The 24,662-nt window shown below is 34.4% G+C and overlaps 1 protein-coding gene across 5 annotated transcripts in view; it reads right to left on the reverse strand.

The window, feature by feature from the left end:
* Window positions 1–24,662, reverse strand: part of LOC140449845 (PRL-1 phosphatase-like) — a 57,960-nt gene that overhangs the window by 28,899 nt on the left and 4,399 nt on the right. Inside the window, exons 1-2 of one of the 5 annotated variants that reach the window (XM_072543212.1) lie at window positions 21,322–21,712; window positions 20,914–21,143 (exon numbers count right to left, since the gene is read on the reverse strand). The exons of 1 other annotated variant lie outside the window; for it this stretch is intronic. Coding sequence is in view for 1 of the 4 variants with exons in the window: in XM_072543209.1 (XP_072399310.1) it covers window positions 16,243–16,283 (41 nt within the window). In the remaining 3 variants the exon portion in view is untranslated. Of the gene's footprint in view, window positions 1–16,237; window positions 16,358–20,913; window positions 21,144–21,321; window positions 21,713–24,662 lie in introns of those variants that run through there. 3 more of the 5 variants (XM_072543209.1, XM_072543211.1, XM_072543210.1) reach the window with 3 other exon arrangements.

Below are 24,662 nucleotides of genomic sequence, written 5' to 3' on the forward strand. Positions count from 1 at the left end.
TCTTAGTGTACCTCATACAGAGATAGCGATGCTACGGATTCGTCATCTGATGCGCAACAAGCAATTGAAAATAATTAGGCAAAAAAAACGTAAACGTCGACCTATCGAATGAAAGAAAAACTTGCGCAATACCGGTCAAGATTATACATCAAATTTCAGTAAAATATACAAAGAAGGTAGAAGCGTTAAACCTCCATACAGAGATCAATATAGGTATAAATGTTCCCAAACTATTGATTATTCTGCGAGACTAAACATATTTGAATAGTTTTGGAAACAAGGCGACGTAAATCTCCAAAGGGCCTTTATTGCATAGCCAATCACAGACGTAATATCAAAATAGAAATAATCGAATGCTGAAAATCCAAGGCATGCTAATAAAGCATATTCTTTAAAAGTTAATGGTAGAAAAACTAGAATCTGCAAAATATTTTTCCTTAACATATTAGATGTGTCGGAAAAAGTCGTTCGTATCGCTTTAGCAAAACCGAATTGTACCGGAATATTGGCAAAGGACATGCGTGGTCGTCTTAATTATCATCCCACTCTCAGCGCTGTCTTAATGGACGATATTAAGAAGGATATAAACTCGATTGCACGTATTGAATCCCAGTATGTACGAACTACTACAATGCGTGAATATATAGATAATAGCAAGACTGTAGCTGACCTATATCGAGATTTTAAAATACAACAATCATCGGAGAAAAGGTATCAGGAAGTTACCATAACTACTATAATGTATTCGTCAACCAGTTCAACATTTCTTTATTCTCGCCGAAAAAAGACCAATGTGATCTTTGTGTTGCATTTATCAATGCAATTGCAGCAACTAAACTTGAAATGGAAGACACTTGTAACGTACATCAGCGAGAAAAAGTAAAATGTCGAATGCAAAAGAAAGCTGATGGGTTAAATATAAACCCAAATCGTAAAGTTGTAGTTTATGATCTTCAGATACTTCGACTTTTTATTATAAATTCAAACACAATGCTTATAACTTTACGATGAGAGAGTTAATGAACAGCAAAAAAATAAATTCATTATTACAGCCAACATGTATGCACTCTTATATTTCAATATCCGTTCAATAATACACCGATTTTTGATTAAAGGCCTAATAAAACACTGCAGAAAAAATGGAAAAGTATTTACTATACACGAAATGTCCAACGCAGAATTTCGTGATTTAAAACATCTTCAGGAAGCATGGGGTCCATTTTTAATAAAGACAAGCTAGGTATGTCTGTGCCATGAAACGAAATTAAAGTGAAAAAACAGTATTCCTCCTCATTTCTTTATAAACTTTCACATCATGATGAAAACTACTCAGGAGTAATGGTTAGAACTAGGAATAATAAAAAGATGAAGTCCTTGGAGTCCCTTCAGATACAACGGGCTTATACAGAAATTCTTCCCCTATCAGAAAAAAAGAAAACTGATCTTAAAGATTTACTGACAAGGCATTTGATTCCGGATTTTTACGCTGGATATTACAATAATATAATTGCACTATAATCAATATAAATAGTTTTAATAGTTTTGGTTTTAGTAGTTATGAGTAAAGTTATGAGAAATTTATATAACTGACAAATTTTTGTCATTTCATTTCTACAGGGTGAGTCATAACTATTGGGACATAGACTAAGGACAGGTTATTTGGACCAAAATATGGCTATTGGGCCAAATATGCCTTAATAAAATGTTGCTGAGAAAAAAGATACAGGGTGTTAAAGTTAATTTTTGTTTTTCGTTTTTTGCTAATAGTTTCCCTGTATATTTATAAATTGCTATCAAAATTGGCACAGAGGCATAATCTTAGACAAGAAATAGTATTTTATTTACAATTTTACGTTTTGTCATAGAGGGCGCCACGTGGATCATTCCTAATGATCAAATTGAATCTAAACTTTTTCCGATGAAAGTTTTTAATAATTTTTATAAGAAAATATGACGTAAACATCATTTTTACGTAAAATTGGTACTCTTGTTTAAACATGATAATTTCAACCGTTTTCGACAAAAACGCAGTCGAACTGCTTAGAGTCTTAAAAAAGGATTTCAAATATTATTTCATTTATGAAAAGTATGCTTTGGACTGTCAGATAATTGTTGTTGGTAAATGTCATTTGTTCAGAGTAAATTATTTTTGATGTGACAGTGTAGTGTAATGTTGCATTTTTTAAAAGTAATCATTTCTTTTTTTTTATTAAAATGCATCGTCACAATCATTTTACTAATGAAAAAATGCGAGATATGATTTGCGTATACGCACAAGAAAATTTTTGCGGTCGCTCGGCAGCCAAAAGGTATGGATAATACGCAAACAGAAGGCAACCAAATCACAAAACTTTTGCAAGATTATATCATAGTTTAGGTGAAACTGGGTCATTTCACACTAAAAATCGGGGTGGTCGACCGAAACAAATCACACCTAATCAAGAAAATGAACTTTTGGTTCGAGTAGATGAAAATCCTGCAATAAGTTCACGACATCTATTAGCAGCAACAGGAGTAAGTCAGTCGTCTATTGTTAGAATTCTAAAAAAAGAGAACCTCCATCCTTATCACTTCACTCCTGTTCAAAATTTACTTCCAATCCAACAGATCTTCCACGACGGTTACAGTTTTGCCAACGTATTCTGAATAAACATCGCAATGACAGACACTTTATTAAGAATATTATGTTCACCGACGAAGCAACTTTTACCAGACGAGGGGTTTTTAATTGGTGAAGTAGTCATTATTGGGAAGAAGAAAACCCGCATGCTATTAAAGCTAGACATTTTCAGCATGAGTTTAAATTGAATATTTGGTGTGGCATTATAGGGGACCAACTACTAGGGCCTTATGTTCTTCCTCCGAATTTAAATGGAGATTATTATTTATTCTTTTTGGAAAATACTCTTAGTGATATTTTAGATGATCTGTCACTGGATGTAAGAAGAAAAATGTGGTTTATGCAGGAGAAATCATCTTAATGACGTATTTCCTCAACGATGGATTGGCAAAGGTAGTGATTTTCAATGGCCACCAAGAAGTCCTGAGTACAACCCGCTAGATTTTTATTTTTGGGGACATATAAAGTCCTTAGTTTATGCCAATGAAATTAATACACGAGACGAACTTTGGAAATACATTTAAAATGCAGCTAATCTTATAAGGGAACAGAATAATATTTTTTTTAACGTCCGAAAATCCTTTATAAAAAGAATTAGAAAAGGCATAGAAATCGAAGGAGACCATGTAGAACATTTGGTTTGAGTTTTTGTGAGTTCTTTTAAGTTAAAATGTGTTTAGTTTTGATTTATCGTCAAAACGAAAACCTTACGTTAGTTGCAACTTTGTTTATTAGTTTGGTATTTGATAGTGGAATTGTAAATAAAATACTATTTCTTGTCTAAGATTATGCCTCTGTGCCAATTTATAAATATACAGGGAAACTATTAGCAAAAAACGAAAAACAAAAATTAACTTTAACACTCTGTATCTTTTTTCTCAGCAACATTTTATTAAGGCATATTTGGCCCAATAGCCATACTTTGGTCCAAATAACCTGTCCTTAGTCCATGTCCCAATAGTTGTGACTCACCCTGTATACAGATGTATTTCTAAATAAATCTTCTAAGTATTACAAACTTTATTTCTAAATCGATCTATAACTAAATTCGCACATATTTTGTGTGCAAATTATTAATGCAATATAGACAAATGTTAACACGTTAAGTGCCATGGGGGATCAACGTGATCCCCCATTCTGCTTAAACATTTTAATGCCTTCTGACAGTGGAGTATCAATGTAAACCGACGGACCAGAAATCACTTAGGGCCCCATCGCATAACACTGATGCGACATTTCAATGTAAACATATGGAAATCTTTGGTAGAGATGTTAAGCAAAATGGGAGATCAGTTGGCCATTGTGTAAGTATAAAAAAAAATTATGAGGGAAAAAATAAATCTAAAACTAAAATTTTAGCAAAAAAATATTTATTTTAATTCAGAAATATGTAAATCAAAAAAACATTGCAAACAAAAGTGTTTTTGACATACGTTGCATCTAAACTTGGTTTTGGGTGTCCTATCTGGTTGTCTGGTTGTCCTCGAAATTTGGTAGATCTGCAGATTTTAGTAGAAGACCTTTGATCACTTCTTCTCGGAATTTTGTAATAGACATTTTGTCCTTAGTTGAGTTAATGGAGCACATAAGCGTTTACAACACAGGAACCAGCTATAAATTCGATAGCCAGTTTACTATACCATTTTACTACACGACGCAAAGAAGAATTGTAAGCTTTTATTTGGTCGGATATGTCGATATAAGCTTTGTGTTTGTTATACTCGATGATACTCGTTGGCTTGGTTTTTTCGACAGACCTTCTGGCCTGAGTGACCATTTTAGGAACATATTTAGTTGTCAACATAAGAACGTCTCTCCTGTCTTTTTATTTCTCTATAAATATTCCTGTGTTGCTTTCCTCAGCAATATGTTCGCCGCGTCTTAGTTTTTTCTGAACAACATTTTTTGAGTTGTTCTTTCTGTTGCTTCGTAGAGTACCCAAATATATGTATTTTTTTTCAGAAGTTTCGATGCTAATTCAACAGAGGTGTAATAGTTGTCCATGACGATAGTGCGACCTTGGTTTACTAAATTTTCTGTTAGTTTCAAAGCAACATTTGATGATACTGACTGCTTCTGATTTGGCTCTCTTTCCTGCCCATAGTAGATAGAAGCATCATAAAGATATCCGTTTTCAAGACAGAGCTTAAAGAGCTTGATTCCAAATTTGTGTCTTTTGTTGCTGAGTTACTGTTTAAATTTAAGTTTGCCTTTAAAAGGCCAGAGCGTTTTATCAATGCAGAAAAATTCTCCTGGAACAATTGGAGATTAAAAATTCTCTAACAGCTTCGTAAAAAGGGGTGTTATTTTATACAGTCTGTCACCATCAGAAAAATTATTATTATCTGCAAAATGCCAATTTTTTAGCAACAACTGAAAACACCACTCTGCTTGCAGAGGTACTTGGCAAATTTTCTTTGGAAGTGTAGTCAAATTTTTTCTCCGGAGATTGGACAATCTTGATTTTTTTTCTAGGTGTCTCTGGATCCTTTTCGGAACTGGACATGTCAGAGTCTGAAGGCGCATATTCACTCATATCAGGGGAAAAGTCTTCGTCACTAGCCGAAAGCACCTCCTCCCACAATTTTTTCAGTTTATTTTGTTCCTTTTCGTAGCTATCCGTCATTTCTAAGTCGAACACAACATCAACAACACTCACTGACTGCAAAGCGTAAGCAAACTGAAGACGTAGAGACGGCTTCCTTGAAGGACGAGCGATGCACGCGTGCGGTCCCCCACTGGCCATAACGCCAAACACATGCTTTCAGGCCATGGGGATCAACGTAGACCGTCACATACAAATGGCAAAATCGGGCAAAAAATTTCAAATTTAGGAAAAAAAATGCCAATGTACCTGTATAATAGCTCAAACATATTCAAAATTTCAAATAAAAAAATTTGGCCCCAGGGTTCCGCAAAAATATAATCCCATGGTGGCACTGTACGTATTAATACGATAAATAATGTTTACGAATTTTTATTTCAATAAAGACGTATAAGTTAATTTGATCTTCTATTTGATAAAAAACCATAGTAATATAAGTTATCAACATATCAGTATATACTTGCATCGTAATGCGATTCTGTTCCATGTCAAGAATATTATCATTTAGGTATTATTATGTCAACGAACATGAAACAATCAAGAATTGTGAGGAATATATATATTTGGGAACAACAATCAACAAGAGTGGGCGAACCGAAAAAGAGATAGAGCAAAGAATCGTGAAAGGAAAAAGGGTGATAGGATGCCTAAACCCGATGCTATGGTCAAAAGAACTATCAAATCAAAGAAAGCATCTCCTCTTTAACTCCATCTTTAAAAGTATACTGCTCTATGGATGCGAAACATGGCAACTTACTAAATCCCTTGAGCGACGCCTACTTGCATTGGAAATGGACTTCTGGAGAAGATCAGCTAGAAAATCAAGGCTTGATAGAATACAAAATGACCATATCAGAAATATAATGGGAGTCAAGTCAACCATCATTGACGAAATTCAAAGGAGACAACTGATCTGGTATGGTCATGTGAAAAGAATGGACGACGACAGGCTGCCAAACCAAATTTTAAAATGGACGCCAAGGGAAAGAAGGAAGAGAGGAAGGCCAAAACAATCCTGGCTGGGCGGCATTCAGAAGGCAATGTCGGAAAGAAACCTTCACCCTGGCGAATGGAATGACCGACGTAGCTGGAAACTGGGAACCGGAAGGCGGAAAACGCTATAAAAAAACCGGGATAATAATAAAAAAAGGTATTACTATGTGACGTAAAATAAAAAAAAAACAAAATTATTGACAGTGTTTTTCGCCATTTATCAGGAAGTTAATTTTCTGAGTTACGTCCCTATAGAACTGAACGTGCGATATATTGATTATAAATCGAATTAGATTATCAGAATAAATTTAGTTTTAGCTAATTTATAAATTAAGTAAACTGATAGTCATTAAAAACACTTATTGTCAATGTAAACATATTGTGTGAATAAATTTTCAAAAAAAAAATTATTTAAATGCAATAGATAACTCTAGATCTAGCAGCAGCACTAACAGTATATTTATGGCGGTAGATAATTTACTAATCCATCATTTTCGTCTAGCCATACGTAACATTTCTGACAATCGCGTCGTCGCTCTTCGTTTATTTTTTTGTAGTATTACACTTTATATTATCGTTATCTTTATATTATAGCCGTTTTGAACTAAGTATCGAATCATAAATAATCATAAATTTAGTAAGCAAGGACAGTACTGCTGACTCAACTATTTAACGATCATTTTTTGACCTTGTTCATTGTAGGCATATAAATCAATAAATAAATAAATTAACAATAGAGTTAACTCACCAACGACGTGCCAATGCAAGTGTATTTCCACTTATTTCGGTTAGAATATCCAAAAATAAAGTTATTTAACATATTTATCAAAAACATAATAAAAATTTAACAGGAGCAATTGGATGTTAGTAATAATTGAGTAATATACGTGATATTGTGGATGTTATCAATGACATTCTTCTAAAGAGGAGCCTGGTATATTTGTGGCTTAAAGTTCATAAAAATTTCTGTAGACAAATTTGCTGCCTTAAGAGTGTCATAGTTAAGACAATACCAGCAGGTGTGATGAGCCCCCAGCCCACGAAGTTCGAATGTCGTTTGAAGAGACGGGTGCAATCTAGTCGAGTACTTCCAGCTTGCTAGCGAATCGACGGTTCCAACCCTCTAGTGGTTGCATAGTCTGATTTGTATATTTTTTTAGATGATATGACTGACCAGTGAAAAAGCTAGTTACCATTTTGATGTCTTTTTTACTCATTTCGAGAAGGCGGTTTTTTGCAGTAGGCGACACTTTTATGAGCCTTTTTGCTTGCCTTTGTCCCGGTTTATTAGACCAGTGTAATCTTAATTGAGTGCATAGGAGTTCCTCTCTGATGTAGCTTTTCGATAGTCCACAGAAGGGTTCTAGACACAGGAATGAGTATTGGCCCGTTCTTTTGCGAGGCTGTTAGCTTACTCTTCTCCTGTTTGTTGCGTTCCGCCAGCTTTTTGAGGGATTTTTTACAGTCCCAAACCAACTATGACTCACAAGTAAATGACTTTAGAACCTTTAAATTGGCTCTCTGATAAAATAAAGACTTTTGTCCCTACGAGTGTCTCAATTGAGACATTCTTGTCTTACAACATAATAAAAATAGAAGTCAATTTTCAACGAAGTCAACGATTTCCGAAGTGGAAATTGAAACGTCAATAAACTTATTTTAAACTTCAATTGTGGTTTATTCCCATTAAAATGGTAAGTAATATGTGGGGATAGCAAAGAATACACATCATTCGGAATACTAGCTATAAACCGGAAAAAATAGAAAGAACCAAATTATATTTTTATCTTGAAAAAATTTTTATTTAAAAATTCCTTTATAAAAATAATAATAAAAAAACCCTATCGGGCTACACCACAGAATGTTTTCGAAATAACTATTCCATCATCAATGCTATCCTAAAAAGTATAACCACTTTAATTAAATCAAATGTGAAAGTTAAAATTTTGACCAAGGTAATTCCAAAAAGTGTGGTTAATACTTACTGGATGTACATGTTTAAAGTCACTAAATACATGGGTAAAAAACCCTTTAAATGTTATATGATTAACTTTGAGTTAATCATATAATGATAATTAAAATTTAGGGTGTTGTAAGTTACAATAGAAATTGATTACAAAGCTACAGCATAAGGAATTTGTATCTATGCTGTGACAAAGCAATGGAGGTATGTGTCTAAATGTGACAGTAGCCAGCAATACGTAATATGTTAACATTTGATTGATAATACCAGTAGCAACCATCAATATGTTGTCATTTAAATTAGGTATGATTTATCCGAATGTTTGTTGGAGATTTGTAAGATGGGTATTATTGTGGGTGGACTAAATGGTTGAAAAAAATAAGTAGGCAACCAACTACACAGACATCTAAATTCATTGGTGGAGAACTAAAGATTTTTATAGAAGGCCCTATATGTTTTTTCAACATTTGATACCTGGAGTATGTATAGAAAGTAAATATATGTGTAGAAAGTTGGGTTTATTTTTATATTGTAATTACAGGGTAAAATGTTATTCATTTGTTTCAGTATGTTATTGATATGGAAGACAAAGTAAATGTTGAAATGTATTGCTGGTATATTACTTAATCTATAACTTAAGTAGAAAAGGCCCTACATGTTAAAACAGTACATTTGGTACCTAAAAAATATGAGATGTCTAAGTTATAAGTTTATGAACGAATCTCCTGGCTTAAAAATTCACGCTCATAATTTTCTGTGACAATTACTAGACTATGTTAGCAACGGTGGATAAGGTACGAGTAGCCATGATGATTGCTAATATCCTAATAGGCACCGAAAGAAGAAGGACAAAGGCATAGGCGTGACAACAGCGTTTGCTGTGAAACCCACACTAACTTTCGAGGGGAGCAAAAATTGGGATCGTTCACTTCTAGAAACAACTTATAGACAAAATTTCGTACTCGTTAGAAAAAAATAGATGTTTTACTGTAAATATATAATTACATTTTATAAACATTTTTTGTTTTTTGTTATAATAATAATAATATCATTGTTGGAAATTAAAAAAAAATAGGTATATGGGACTTACTTTTACTTTACTTTATCGTGTCCGGACATGTCATTCATAAAATTTCGGCCCAGTATCGGGCTACGTCGGTTCCATCTTTGTTGGCGAGCCACAAATCTTCAAGGATTCATCGACGAGGACAGTTTCTGCATGTAAGAAGATGTTCCATATTCTGTGTTTCTCCACAGTCACAGTTCACATCATCTTGGTCGATTTTTCCCCATTTTGCCATGTTTGATTTTACTGGAGCGACCCCCGTTCTTATCCGATTCATAGTTTTCCACGTTTTAAAGTCTAGGGACTGGCCGGTCCATTGAACCTGGGGAAGAGGAAAATACTCAGGCGGTTCATCCTGCACTGTTCCAAGGAAGCTTTTCCTGGATTTTAGTCGCTTTCGTGGTGTTCGAGCTTTGTATAGGGCATGCCGCTGGTCCGCGATCTGTTTAATTTTCTCTATGTGCTCTGCAACGCCTCTGCGTGTTGAGGGTTCTGCAAAACCCGCTGCTTTATATAGATTTGAGAGTGGCGTCGGTTTCATGCACCCCGTTACTATCCTGCATGTCTCATTTAGCGCAGTATCAACTTGTTTGGTGTGGGCAGATCTTCCCCAAACGGGGCACGCATATTCAGCAGTTGAGAAACACAGTGCCTGTGCCGTTGTTCTTAAAACGCCAGGACATGCGCCCCATTTACTTCCCGTTAGCTTTCTGAGTATGCTGTTCCTAGTTGTTACTTTCCCTTTCGTTTTTATGCAATGTTGTCTGTAGGTGAGGGACCGGTCCAGAGTTACTACAAGATATATAGGTTGGCTTGTGTGTTCTAATGTATTACCATTCCACACAATTTGGAGTTTTCGCTTGGCTTCCTTTGCGCGAAGGTGGAAAGCGCAGACTTGGGTTTTAGAGGGATTGGGTCTCAGGGAATTCTGCAGGTAGTACGCTGTCATTGTTTTTAATGCAGTTTCGAGTTTCTTCTCCACTTCTTCAAAACTATTTCCTTGAGCACATATTGCAAGATCGTCAGCATAGAGGAAGTGCTTGGTTTCGGTCGGCGTAGGTTGGTCGTTTGTATATATATTGAAGAGCATCGGTGCTAAAACACTTCCCTGTGGAAGGCCATTTTTTTGAACTCTCCACCTACTTACTTTACCCTCCAGCATAACGAAAAAAGGTCTGTTTTGCAGTAAGGAATATACGACCTTACCCAGATGGTGGTCATTTAGAGTGTCGTATAATTTGTGGAGCAATGTTTTGTGTCTTACTGTGTCATAGGCTGCTGTCAAATCTACGAAAGCAGCCCCTGTTATAAGTTTTTCTTCAAATCCCTCTTCAATGTGTTCTGTTAGTGCGAGGACTTGCCCGTTGCAAGATTTGCCGGGTCTGAATCCTCCTTGTTGTGGGATGAGGTGCTTGTCGACATTTTTTTCTATTCTGGCGAGTATGAGTCTCTCGTATAGTTTAAAAAAGTGACACAACAGCGAGATAGGTCTGTAGCTACTGGGGTTTTCTGGGTCCTTTCCTGGTTTTAGCAAGGCTATTACTTTAGATTTCCTCCATGATTTTGGAATTTCGCAGGTTTTGCAGCACGTGTTATAAAATTGCAAGATCCAGTTTTTTGCTCCTTGGCCTAAATGTTTTATTTGTTCACTGCATATATCATCCACACCTGCAGCTTTCCCGTTTTTTAACCTGTTCATACCGTCGTGGAGTTCTTTTAGTGTAAAAGGAGTACCTAGGTGGTTTGTCTCCGAGTCCAATCTTCTTCTAGTGTTTGGGCTCTTATATCGGTTCGTAGTTCTTCCATTCATAAGGAGTTGAGCAGCGACTTGGTTTGCTGTAACCTTGCAAGGTGGTTTATGTTCTTTTGGATCACCGCTAAGTTTTTTTATAAGGTTCCATGTTATTTTGCTACTATGTGTCATGTCCATTTTTTCCAGGGTCTCAATCCACTTTTCCTGTCTGGCTTGACTTAGCTGTTGGAGTAGTACTGCTCCGCAGTCAACCGTTTCTTGGCTAAAAGGGTCAGTGGAATAAAGGGTTTCGTATGTTCTCATTCGGTATATGGGACTGGGGGGATTGGGCGCGATTTTCAATATTGCAACCCAGACTAAAAAAACTTACTACACCTATGAAGACGGGACAAATATATGCAACTTACATTACATTAACCGATTGCATGCTGACGCTCAGTTGAAACTTTTTTCCCAGTTAAAATAGTACCTAATAAACCATAATTACAAGACAATTAGAAACGAAACACATGCACGTAAGAAAAATAAAAAAGAATCACTATGAACGCTCTTCGAAAGAAATAGAACATGATTTTTACGGACTGCAAAAGTAAATATGGCGCTTCATAAGAGGTCAAAGAAGTGAGGTAAAGCAACTTATAGAACCAAAACACATGGAAAAGGGAACGTGAATTGACTACCTAAAAAATCTCTATGCAGAAGAAGAACAAACGACGCCAGAATCGGAAACACCAGAAATGACCACAAATGAAGAAATTAATATAAATGTACAAGAAGGTCGGAAAATACTTAAAAACCTGAAAAAGAGAAAAGCGGCAGGTAAGGACGGGTTACCAAACGAATTACTGAAATATTGTGGAGCAGCAATGACAGAAAAATTAACAACATTAATTAATAAAATTATAAAACACAATAAAATACCGGAAGAATGGAGAACGAGCGAACTAATTCTACTATTCAAAAAAGGAGATAAAAAACAACCCGAAAACTACAGAGGAATAAACTTGTTAAATACTACGCTAAAACTTACAACTAAAATTTTACAAGTGCTAATAAATCAGAGGATGAACAACAAGTTTAGCAGATGAACAACATTGTTATTGTAGTGGAAGATCGTGTACAGATATAATATTCGGTATAAAGCAAATTACTGAGAAATCACTAGAGTATAATAGACCAGCATTTCTGTGTCTGATTGAAGACACAGAAATGCTCTCCTAAAGAAAGCGTTTGACAGAGCAAGACTCAAAGATGTAATCCATCTTTTGTATAATAGAGGAGTTTCCCTAAATATTATAAAACCTATCGAAAACATCTACCAAAACAACAAAATGGAAGTCAGAATAGATGGACAACTTACAGAACCTATAGAAATAAGCAGCGGAATAAGACAAGGGGATTCATTGAGCCTTATGCTCTTCAATTTGATGATAAATGAAATCATCAAACGCATTAACAAAGGAAGAAGATACAAAATGATATTGATAGCAATATTGATAGCCCAAAATGATAGTCTGCAAAAACTGGTCCACAGATTTAACATAAGAGCAAAAGAATTTAATATGACAATCTCATATAAAAAAACTAAAATAATAGTAGTCAGCAAAGAACCAACCAGATGTAAAATAGACATTAATGGCATCACTATTAAACAAGTAATGGAAATAAAATACCTGGGAATTACACTGTCTAGCTATGGAGACCTGGACAAAGAAGTGAGAGATCAAGTACAAAAAGCAAATAGACTGGCAAGATGCCTTAATAACACTACCGTAGAATGGGGATACTTTGATTTACGGGGATTCATAGATTATCACTTTCCATCCATTTAAAAGAGCTTTTGGTTGACTTATTCTCACACTTGAACAAATTCTCGCAAGACATTATACACGTACATGGTTTTATCGCGGAAGTAACGAAGAGCGTGCTATTCAGTAGACTACCGATGCAAGGGGAACAGCTGTTTTAAGTTGGCGATGCGTGACACGTGTTTTTTAACTTAAAATAACTTCGGAGCTGCGAGGGTAAGTTTTATAAAAATTCCAATTCTTTTCAATTGATACTTTTGTTTGAATATGGATTTAAACGTTGACGTTATTGAATCAGACATATATATAGAAATAATGGTGTAATAATTTAATTTGTTTGTGGGGTAACTTTGATCACAGCTCATTATGTGATCAATGCTGCCCCATACATAAACATACTATAAGCCTATTGCTTTCTGAACTTATATTTTTTTCTTTTTTACAGAAAATGCCTCGTACACATAAGAGAGTACCTGGAAGCCGTTCTTACGCAGATTATTTGCCAGAAAAGTTGGAGGAAGCGCTCCAAAATGTAGCCAATGGGGATTTAAGTATTCGTGTAGCATCAAACCAATTTAACATTCCATACGGTACTTTGTACAATAAATTCAAAGGAATGCATGGACAAAACCTGGGCGGCCTACAATGTTCACTTACGAGGAGGAACAAGCAATTCTCCAAGCAGCAGCAAAATGTGGTGATTGGGGGTTTCCTTTGACTTTGTTTGATATACGTATGATGGCCAAATACTACTTAGATAGAAAAGGAGTTGTCATAAACATGTTTCAAAATAATATACCCGGAGTTGAGTGGGCATATAGTTTACTCCAAAGAAACAGAAACTGTTATGGACAAAGAATAGCGACTAATATTAAAAGAACTAGAGCTGCAGTTTCAAAGAAAACCATAGAACAATTCTTTAATAATATAGAAGATGTCACTAAAGATTTGCCTTCATCAAATATATTTAATTATGATGAATCTAATCTTGCTGATGACCCTGGAAAAAAAAGTGCATCTACAGACGAGGAGTTAAGTAGCCTGAGAAAATGCCATTGTAGCCATGAATCATTCAAAAAGCTGTACAACTATAATGGTGTGCTGTTCTGCAGATTGCATTTTGTTGCCGCCCTATGTCATATACAATTATACAAAAGTATTCATTTATATGATACCTGGAATGAAAATGGTCCAAGGGGAGATCCTTGTTGTACGAAAAGTTGTTGCAGTCTCGGTACACGTTATAATCGGACAAAAAGTGGATGGTTGGATGGAGAAACTTTTAGAGATTGATTCAAGACAGTATTTCTTCCACATGGTAAACGTTTAGAAGGAAGAAAAGTCTTGGTAGATGACAATTTGTCATCTCATATGGATCCGGAGGTACTAAAAGTATGCAAAGAAAATGACATTGATTTCGTATGCTTAGTTGCCAACTCGACACATTTGTGTCAGCCACTTGATGTGGCATTTTTTCGCTCCATGAAAACAGTTTGGCCTGCTATTTTATCGGAATGGAAGCTTTAGAACATACGAATAAATACTGTACCAAAAGACATGTTTCCAGTGTTGCTCAAAAAATGTTTAAATAAATTGAATAGCGTAGCATCACGAAACAAAAATTACGAAGAAGGGGCTATAAAAAGGAATTTGAAAAGTGGCTTTCGGGCGTATGGTCTGTTCCCACCTAACCGATATCAAGTTTTGCAGAAATTGCCGGATAAAGAAACGGATAATCATGACGAAGCTGTAGAATCGACATTAACAACTTTGCTTAGGGAACAGCGATTTGGAGGACCTAACGGTCCTGAAAGGAGAAAGAAAAGACTCAATGTTCCAGCAAGTTGCAGTGTCTCTACATATAACGCAAAGGAAATAAATGACAAAGTATTAGATTTGGATGACAATAAAGATGAAAATAAACAGCAAGCAGTTGAGGTCGTCCAGGTCTATAACAGCAAAGAGGGCGAAAAAATCCACAATACAAGAAATTTGCTTGTGGATCAATTGGTCTTTGCCAATTTTTCATCTAAACGTGGAAAAAAACCTACAAATATGTTTGTGAAATAGTTGAGTTAGACCAAGATAATATCACCGTTGTAGGGCTTAAATCAGTCGATAAAGATAAAATAAAATTTAGACGAGTTCTTGACGACATCTCGGAAATTAAAGAAGAAGAAATCGTAGAGATTTTACCTCAACCTTCAGAAGGATTAGACGAAGATGAAAACATCATATACAAGTTCACTAAAAGTATTGCAGTGCTTGAATTAGCTGTAAATGTGAAACAAAAATAAGTTAAGCTGAAAAAAATATTTTACAACAAATGTTACAGTAGACTAAGGCATACACTAAAACAATATTTTGTAAAATTTGGATTTTTCATTATTTTTCCAAGGTTCTATGTGCTTATAAAAATGTAAATATTAGTGGTAATGTATTTTTTAAAAACACGGTACTTTTTAGCGTGGGGATACTTTCATAACCCACTTACAAAACATGCGTGATCAAAGTATCCCCATTTTAAGTATATCTTAAGATCACGCAGTTTTTATTTTTTTTTTCTATAAAAACTTTTGAATTTTTTTAATTCATACTTTGTTCATGGATAAAACACCAAAAATCGATATAGAGTATTTTTTCAAATTTTTACTTTCAACAACAAAATAGATATTCAGTTTTAAACAAAAAATATGATCAAAGTATACCCATTCTACGGTATATTATGGCGAAACAGACACATTAACACTGAGATAAAGTCAAGAATTTATAAAGCCAGTGTAAGTCCAATAATGCCATATGCCTCAGAAACAAGACCCGACACACTCACAACGCAAAGGCTACAGGAAACGGCAGAGATGAAAGTACTAAAAAGAATTACAGGAAATACGCTGGGACATCGAAAGAGAAGTGAAGACATTAGAAGAAAATGTAACGTACAGTAGAGTGACAACCTTCCGTAGGATATTAATCCGCTAATGAACAAGCAGAATTGCTTATAAAGAGGAAGAAGAAGAAGAATAAGAAGAATAAGAACAAGAAGAAAATAGTACCTATATTTTTCTCCTGCAATTAATAATTCAAGCATTTCATAAATTTGCTTCAAATTGTAAAATTGTATATATTAGTAGTCATTCCTATCGTTGTTAGTAATAGAGGTATATCAGGGAAAATATTTTCATAGCTACAAAAAAACGGGTGATCCAGAGTTAAAATTGCGTAAAATAGGGAAAGTATTAGATAATGGTTGCCATGTTGATTAGTTGTCATACAAAATATAGAATTTTTTGCACTTGTCTTGAAATAAAATCTTATTTTAAACTGTTCGGTACCATCAATTTTATGAATTTCGGTTACAAATGCACAATACTCTTAGATATTAGCTTATAGTTAATTAAGATAATACTTAATTGAGTTTTAATTCCTTACTTAACCAATGACTAATTTCGATGTATTCCAAACGAGTGGTTTTCATTAAACACTGGATTTTTTAAACACGACCTTCAGAAAAGTTTGGCAAGCGACACTCCCGTCCGAACAAAATCTCTGAACTGAACGGACCAACGAAATTAGCATACGCCATACGCGCTTGTCTTACGTATCTTTATGATTGTCGCCATTCAACCATTAGTCCAATCATTCATGTAACCGATAAAATACGCCAAATAGTTCAAGAAATTTCAGACTGTTTTAAGTAGAAATAATAAATTGTGTAATTCAAGTATGAAATAAAACTTTTTAATACGAATATTAAATTTGGGGGGCGCCAAACCCTAGACTTACAAATAAAGTTGGAAGTGCCCAAAATAAAAGTTTTCAGTAGAGAAAATAATTGTTTTAGTTGAAAAATAATGAACGAAATAATTCTTAATATTTTCATTATTAAACTTTGGTTCAGTTAACACTATTGACATGCAAATTTAAAGTCTAGTGAAATAAAATAGGTTATGCTTTAATTAATTTAAAAACACTAAGAGAACAAAACGTAAAACAAAAATATCTTGCGGTAATCACTTTAATAAAGGTAAGAGAAACCAATATTTTAATTTATTGAAGTTTCGAAACGTTTTATTTCCTTTTTAGTCCATTTAAGTATTAGGTTTTTGCTGTAAATATTAAAGAACTGTTTGGATTGACATGAAATTTGGCATATACATAGCTAACAGCAAAGAAAAAAAGTGATATTATGCCCATGTGTGCTTTTGCCATGGGGGAGTTTCACCCCTTCTCGGGTGTGAAAAAACATGCGTTCAAAATAAGTGCAGAATTGAATAAACTGACTAATTCTAAGTAACTTTTATTTTATACAGTTTTTGCACAAAGTCAATACTTATCGAGTTATTTGCGAGTGAATATGATCATTTTTCAACAAAAAAACCACGTTTTTAGACAGTTTTCCGCAAATAGCTCAAAAAGTAAGTATTTATAAGTAAGCAAAAATATAGCAAATGTAAGCAAAAATATAGCTTACAAAAAATAAAAAAAATGATGTACTTATACCTATATAAAGTCTGTGGACTCAGTAAAAGCAGAGTTGTAGCTAATGAAAAGTAATTCAAATTTCAAATCGAATATTTCAACGAGAAATATAAAAAAAAAGAAGCACTTTTCGGGGAAAACTCGCTGTCGGTGAAAGTGCTTGTTTTTTTATTCTTTCACGTTTTATTCGATTTGGAATTTGACGAATAAGAACCTACTTTTCATTAGCTACAAATGTGCTTCTGGCTTTATAAGTACACCATTTTTTTTGCTATTTTATAAGCTATATTTTTGCTAAGAATATTTTTTCTATAAAATACTTACTTTTCGAGTTACTTGCAGAAACCGTCTAAAAACCTTGTTTTTTTGTTGTTGAAAAATAAACATATTCACTTGCAAATAACTCGAAAAGTATTTTCTCAGTGAAAAAACTCTCTTATCCAATTCCTGACTTATTTTGAAAGTATGTAAAGTATGTTTTTTTACCCCTGAGAATGGGTGAAACTCGCCCCTAGGGCAAAAACACACATCGGCACAATATAACTTTTTTTATTTAACATTTATTTAACGTGTATGCCAAATGTGATGTCAATCCAAGCTGTTCTTTAAGGAGGTTTTATCGTGAGTGAATGGAATATTTCTGGACTTGAAAAAGTATACAGAATGCAGTTTCATAAGTTTACCGATATTTTCGATGATGCTGGTTTTATTACAATACATATTACTTTTCCCTGGGCTATTTTGACATTCTCTTAATCAACTTTGAGTTATTGAAGATAAATAGAATAACAAAACTGTCAAGCACTGATACAGCTGATGAACTCCTTGATGTTGATTTAACCCTCACTCCACCTAAAAAAGACCTGTCAAGGGACATTTTGACGTTAAAACGAAGGAAATAATTATAAATGTATTTAAAACTGAAATGCAGGAGAACCCTACAATGTCGAAAAGTGCGATTTCTATTAGAGTAGCAGATAAAACAGGTACTGATATTGTTTCTCCATTATTTATTTTAGAGTGCGCATTTTCACTTTATTTAAAAAATATTGTTACTTTTTATCTATTGGGGAAATTACGGGAACATTGTCGACACCAAAATCAGTTAGTTAATCATCGTAAAAGTATTGTTAACTAGCTCGATGAATTTCACAGAGAATGAATAAGAAGAATAATCCATCAATTCTTTTTTCGAAATGAAATACCCACACTATACAAAGTTCTGAGGGTTGTTAATGAAGATCCGGTTTTACCTAATTTCAAAAGAACTACGTTTTTTTAATTATTGAAAGAAATAAATTTTAAGTTTTAACGTCGTCAGTAAAACAACTCCATCATCGTATTTGACAACGCGTCTTATTATTCCAGAAAATTGGAAAATTTTTTTTAAAAATCGTATGATACACCTCAGTACAGCCCTGTTTGGCTTTCACGTGCGTTTGTTTACAGTTGGGAATTTGTAAAATGAATGTAGTTTAAGTGCCAATATTTATTCAAGTCATAACGTTATTTATGCAAGTGTGTACTTAATTGTATTTAAAAGTCAACAGAAAAAGATCAAATTAACAATAATTATAGTGAAAATAAAGCTAACAATTATTTATCTACTTTAAGTAATTTCAATTAAAAAAATCAGCATTTTTTAAGGTTTTTTAAAAAAATTTTTGCTTCCTCTGCTAAATATGGTAGCACGGCTTGGATATCTTTAATTTTTTCGGTAGAAAATGGCACAGGGGTTTCCTTCATTTCGATTTTCAACTCCTCAAAACTTGGCTTATTGATTCCAGGTTTGATCACTGATGTTTTAAATCAAGGAGCAAAATTCCCGTAACTTTTCTTCGTGTAAACTTCACACAAGTTTTCAGATGTTACTCGAATCATAGTAGCCGAAGTTGTAGTATTCACTACTAACAATAGATTTTTCTTTCGATCGCGATCGAAAGGACATACCTTTCTCGCGTGTGAGAAAAAGAAACCTCTTGCAATCAAAACTAGATACATAACAAGTAAAGCCTGGTTTTTATTTTGGCCACCACAATTATCTGAACAGAGAATTAGCTTTCGCTTATCTGTAGTGAATCCTATTTCGCTACTGGCAAAAAACCTGTACAGACAAGAAGCTATCTCGTTAGACCCTTTTTGTCCGACAGTTTCATTCCCGAAGAGCATGATGCCCCTTCATTCGTCTTCTAAATGAATACCAATATTAATACAGGCAAGCTGATAGCTGTGGTACGTTTGGGTATGAGTTAATGTTTTTCTTCTTCTTCTTTTTTTACATAGACATGACTCTATCTATGTTTTAATATGCCTCCAGTAAGTTGTCATTCCATCGTTTTCGTGGTCTTCCTACTGATCGTCTTCCTATTGGAGAACCGTCTCTTGCCGTCTTTACTACTCCTTTTGTTATCATTTGGCTTATACGATCGTTCCATTCTACTCTTCTATTTCTTACCCAGTTCTTGATATTCTCCACTTTGCATCAACTTCGTATATCTGTACTTCTAGCTCTCTCCCATAGTATCTTACCATCAATTTTTCTAAGTGGTTTTATCTCTGCTGTTTCTAACATCCTTTTTGTCCTCTCTGTATCAGGTCTTGTTTCTGCCGCGCATGTCATTTCGTTTCTATCCCGATATTTTTATTTCTCCATATTGTTTCATTCAGGCAGCCTGCGGCTCTGGTTTGCTCTATTTACTTGATCTTCCACTTCCGTTTCGAGCATTCCGTAGCTAGATAATCTGATGCCTAGATATTTAAACTCCATCACTTGTTCTATTATCTGACCTTCCAGCTCCAATTTACATCTTAGTAAATTTGCTGTTGTAACCATGCATTTTGTCTTTTTTGGGGAAATTAACATGTTAAATTTTCTGGCGATTATATTAAATTGGTGCAGCATACGTTGTAAATCATGTTCACTTTCATAGATTAGTATGATACATTTAAGTATAGTAGTAGAGTAGTAGAGTTAATGTTGAAAGATACATTTGTTGCAAGAGATCAAATTAAACAATTCGAATTTCTGAGTTGTTTTCTCTGGATTCTTTGCAATCTTTACTTATTTGGTGTCTTGCTACGTCAGCTTGACTGTGGTGAATTTCTTGTTTTGGCTTAGCATTAGTTTTGATTTCTTCTGTTAGAGCTGTGTCTATTTTGACTTTAAGCGAGTCAATGGTTGTACATGTGTCAACTCGTGGAGGCTTAAATGGAAGATTAAACTCTGTCAAAAATATATCATTAAATTACTGTCTACATACTGGTGGCTCGGTTGAATCAGCAACGTACTTTTCCAAAAATCCTTTGTATAACTTAATACATTAAGCTCTGTCGGAAGATATTTTCGATTTGGAGCGTTACTTCTGCTGTAGTGACCTGCTTGTACTGAAATTGACGATATATAATCAATAATCTTTTCTTTTCAATAAGGCTCACGTTTTTGTCTTTTATCGCCAGGTTTAACTTTCATACTGTCGTCATCACAGCCAATTTTCTAGGACAGAATCTGCACACTTGGTCCATTGACATCAAAACGTCTTTTTGCAAAGCTGAAAAAATGTGAAATAACTTACAGAACACAATATATTAACTAAAACTTCAAAAGAAAGATACTGAATTTTACATACCTGAACTACAGACATGCCCCGAAATATTATTTGTATGTCCGCTGTCATCGGCTTTGGGTTGCATCATCGTAACTACTATGTCTCCTTCTTTTTACTAAAAAGACTCAAATGAGATTTTTTAGATATATTTGTTGTTCGTTATAATTCCCCATATCCCAAAAGTCACGGAAAAGCTTTTTATGGCAATCTAATGTTATACACATACATGAGAACTGGCATTTGCAGGATACCTTAAACGAAAATACTAACTAAAAAATGTTAACCCTAATGACCAAATAAATTGTAAGTGCTTAGAGTATTAATAAAACATTTTAGGCAAAAAATATAGCAGAAACCAAATATATAGCGTTTATTAGTGTTTTTGAAATGGTACTTTAATATTACAACAAAAATATTTTCAGAACTTACCTCCTTTGGCTAACATTTTTCACCTACTTCTTTACTTTTGGTATTTATATACTTAAGTCCTCTGTATTTACTGCCTTTTCTAATAGTTTTTTTTTATTTCAATGTATTTAAAACACGTTTTTTTACGCTACAGTCACACATTCAAGTACTTCGTGTGCCATTTTGCGTAGACTGATTGTAGTAACTCAAGTAACTGTGGTTGCAACTAATAAAGCACTTACAACGTTATGACTTTCTCTGTCTGAGTATTCAAGGTGGGGGCATCCCAGAGCTTTGGCTTCAAGAGTACAGGTAAAGGTCGGCACATACAACGGTTTAATCATATAAAACGTATTTCAGCTCGAGTGGCACTTACAACGATGTGGTTTGGCACCCCTCAGTTATGACAACAAAAATTTTGACACAATAGGAACATTGACGTGATAGATATGGTATCTACTTCTTAAAGTATTCTTTCAGTAGTGTCTTATTACTTGTCCTTGTGTTTTAGGCATGTCGAAAAATAATTATTATTTTTCGCATGATATCCAATTTGGGACAAATTTTATCAGCATTGTATTAGCCAAACGTACACTTATTATGAAATTGGTAGTTATGTTATGTTAGTTGGTTATGCGTCTCTTAAAACATATTTAAACAAACCTACCTAATAACACAACAACGGTAACATTTTACTCTGATACCGGTGAAGCCCAGAATAGAAATTCTCGCGTGAGTTCTGTACATATGTACATAAGTACATAAGAATAAAAAGAAAATAGAAATCCAAATATATCATCCTGTTGACTGGATACTTATTAGGTCCGGCAGTAACAAACTTTAAGGGGTAAACTGGTCCATAGTGGGACGTTTTTTTTTTAAAGTGTATAGCACCTTGATTAAGCCTTTGAAATTATAGTAAGGTACCTATGCATGGGTATGTATGTAAGGAAGCAAACTAATAATAATTTCAAGTAATCCTATATTTATAATAAATGTTATTCACCAAGTCCCACTATGAACCACTCGTCCCACTATGAACCACTATATGGTCCATTGTGGGAATCATAGTGGTCCATAGTGGGATTTTTAGTAAAAAAATTCTTTAGAGATAGTGCAAGCACTCCTGACCACGGCGCAGTAGACGAAATTTGGTTTAGTCCCCACTTCCATGCGAAACGCATTGTACTATGCACTGTATAATTCCACTTACAATAGAACCTTTCTGCCTTTAGGTAAATTTGACTCCGCTTTCGCGCAGCTCCATGGTCAGGAGTGTTTGAACTATCTCTAACTCTATTTTAAATTGGAAAAAATTCACAGGGAACATAAACTGGCAAGCAGCCCTAGCTGTATTTTCACTAATGGCAGGAGGAAGCAGCTTTAGTTAAATATCTTCCGCTTCTACGGTATCTACATCGGGTTTGTCGGCAAAAACAAATTTGCCGGCCACAATTCTCTTCATGAAAGAGATATTATATTTATCTCCACTTATCTTAATAACCTGACCGACATAATGTTTAACAGTTTTTTTTGTCATGTATCTTACTATAACATAGTCATGACATTGAATAGATAAATCTTGATTTTCTGATATGAAGCTTTCTAAATCGCTAGAATCATTGCAAATCTCTTCACTAACATCACTGTTCGAACTAATAACTTTTTTAGCCTTCTGCTTTTTTTCTTCTGAAAGTGTTTTTTTAGCCAATCTTTCTTTATGCTGTTCCTCTATGGCATCCTTTATGGGGGTGTCTGTTATTATTGCTGACTGTAGCTTCTTACTGCTTCTCCTAAGCTTTTTTCTAGTAGCAGCTTGGCATGTGGCCTAATTTGCTAAGGGGTTATTATATTGGATGGGCCATTAATTGGGCTAACATGTCGTGGTTCTTTTACATTCTGAACATCTACATCCTGAACATCTTCCACATCCTGAACACCTTCGTTTGCCTTATATTCGTTACCATTTCCATAATATACAAACTAATGTTTGTATTTTGAGAACGATTTCCGAAGTGGAAATTGAAACGTCAATAAACGTATTTTAACCTTTAATTGTGGCCTATTCCCATTTAAATATAAATTGTGTTAATGTTAAGCCGTAGCACATTTCACAAGCCTGAATTATGTACTCGCACAATAGCTGTTCCTCTCTACTTGTAAATATTGTTTTGAAACCATGGGTTCGTCCATATTCAAAATCATTTGTGTTGTCTTCATTAGCTAATTTGAACTTCTTCACTTTGCGCTGTAGAGCCGACTTGCTTTCACCATGCTTTTTGGACGCACTCATCAATGACATTTGATTTTTTTACACTATTTTCTAGTACAGAATGCACAGACTTTGCACATACTTCATGATTCTCTAGGCTTTTTTCGAATATGTAACACCTCTGTGTATGTGTAAGACAGGCCACTCACGATTGGTTAACTTGCAACTATGCAAAACTGAGGTGTTTGTTAAAGTTATGTATTAACTAAACTTGATTCAGTTAGGGCGTCCCCGATTCTTGATTAAAAAAATTAAAATTACATAATGAGAGATGTAAAATATGACTAACATTAATTAAGAATTTTAATATATTAGGAATATTATCACAGGAAGACTGTTTTAGTCTGGCGACTAAGCATATGGTATTCATTGATCTTCAGATAGTATATGATAGAGTGAGAGAGAACAAGTGGAGTAAAAAGAAATAACTGATGAAACGATTGATGTTAAATAAAGAGAGCTTAGGTTAAGATGGTTTGGTCATATTCAACGTGGAGACGTTAATCGCCCAATACGATGAATTACTAATCTGCAGGTTCCTAGGAGGAGTAGCAGAAGAAGACCACAGAAGACCTGAGTGAGACGATTAGTCAGGGCATGTCGATAAGGGGATTTATATTGATATGATCCAAGATAGAACCTTATGGAGAAATTTGATTAGAGAAGCCGACCCCGGATAGGGATAAACGCAAGGAGAATGATGAATGATGATTTTGAAATTTCTGATTTAAGGTTAGTGAACCTTCTAGATAGATTGGTACACATTTCGGTAAACAAAATTCATCTTGATCGAAGATGAAACAAGAAATCACAGTTATTTGCCAACTTTCTAAAGCATAATTAATTGCCATTTTAATAATAGACTAGTGATTTACTTCTGTTGCTGATAGTTGACGTGAACTTTGGGATATTCTTTTACTCGAATTAAAAGTTCATCTTCTTGATTGGGTATAACTTGTTTAGGTCGACCATCCTGATTTTTAATGCAAAATTAGCGAAATTACCCAAACGAATTACAAAAGTATATACAGATAACGACATTGTTTTGTTGACCATAGGAATCAAGATTTATTGCAATCCCATCTCTAGA

Source organism: Diabrotica undecimpunctata, chromosome 9 (genome assembly GCF_040954645.1).
Source record: "Diabrotica undecimpunctata isolate CICGRU chromosome 9, icDiaUnde3, whole genome shotgun sequence".
Lineage (NCBI taxonomy): Eukaryota > Metazoa > Arthropoda > Insecta > Coleoptera > Chrysomelidae > Diabrotica > Diabrotica undecimpunctata.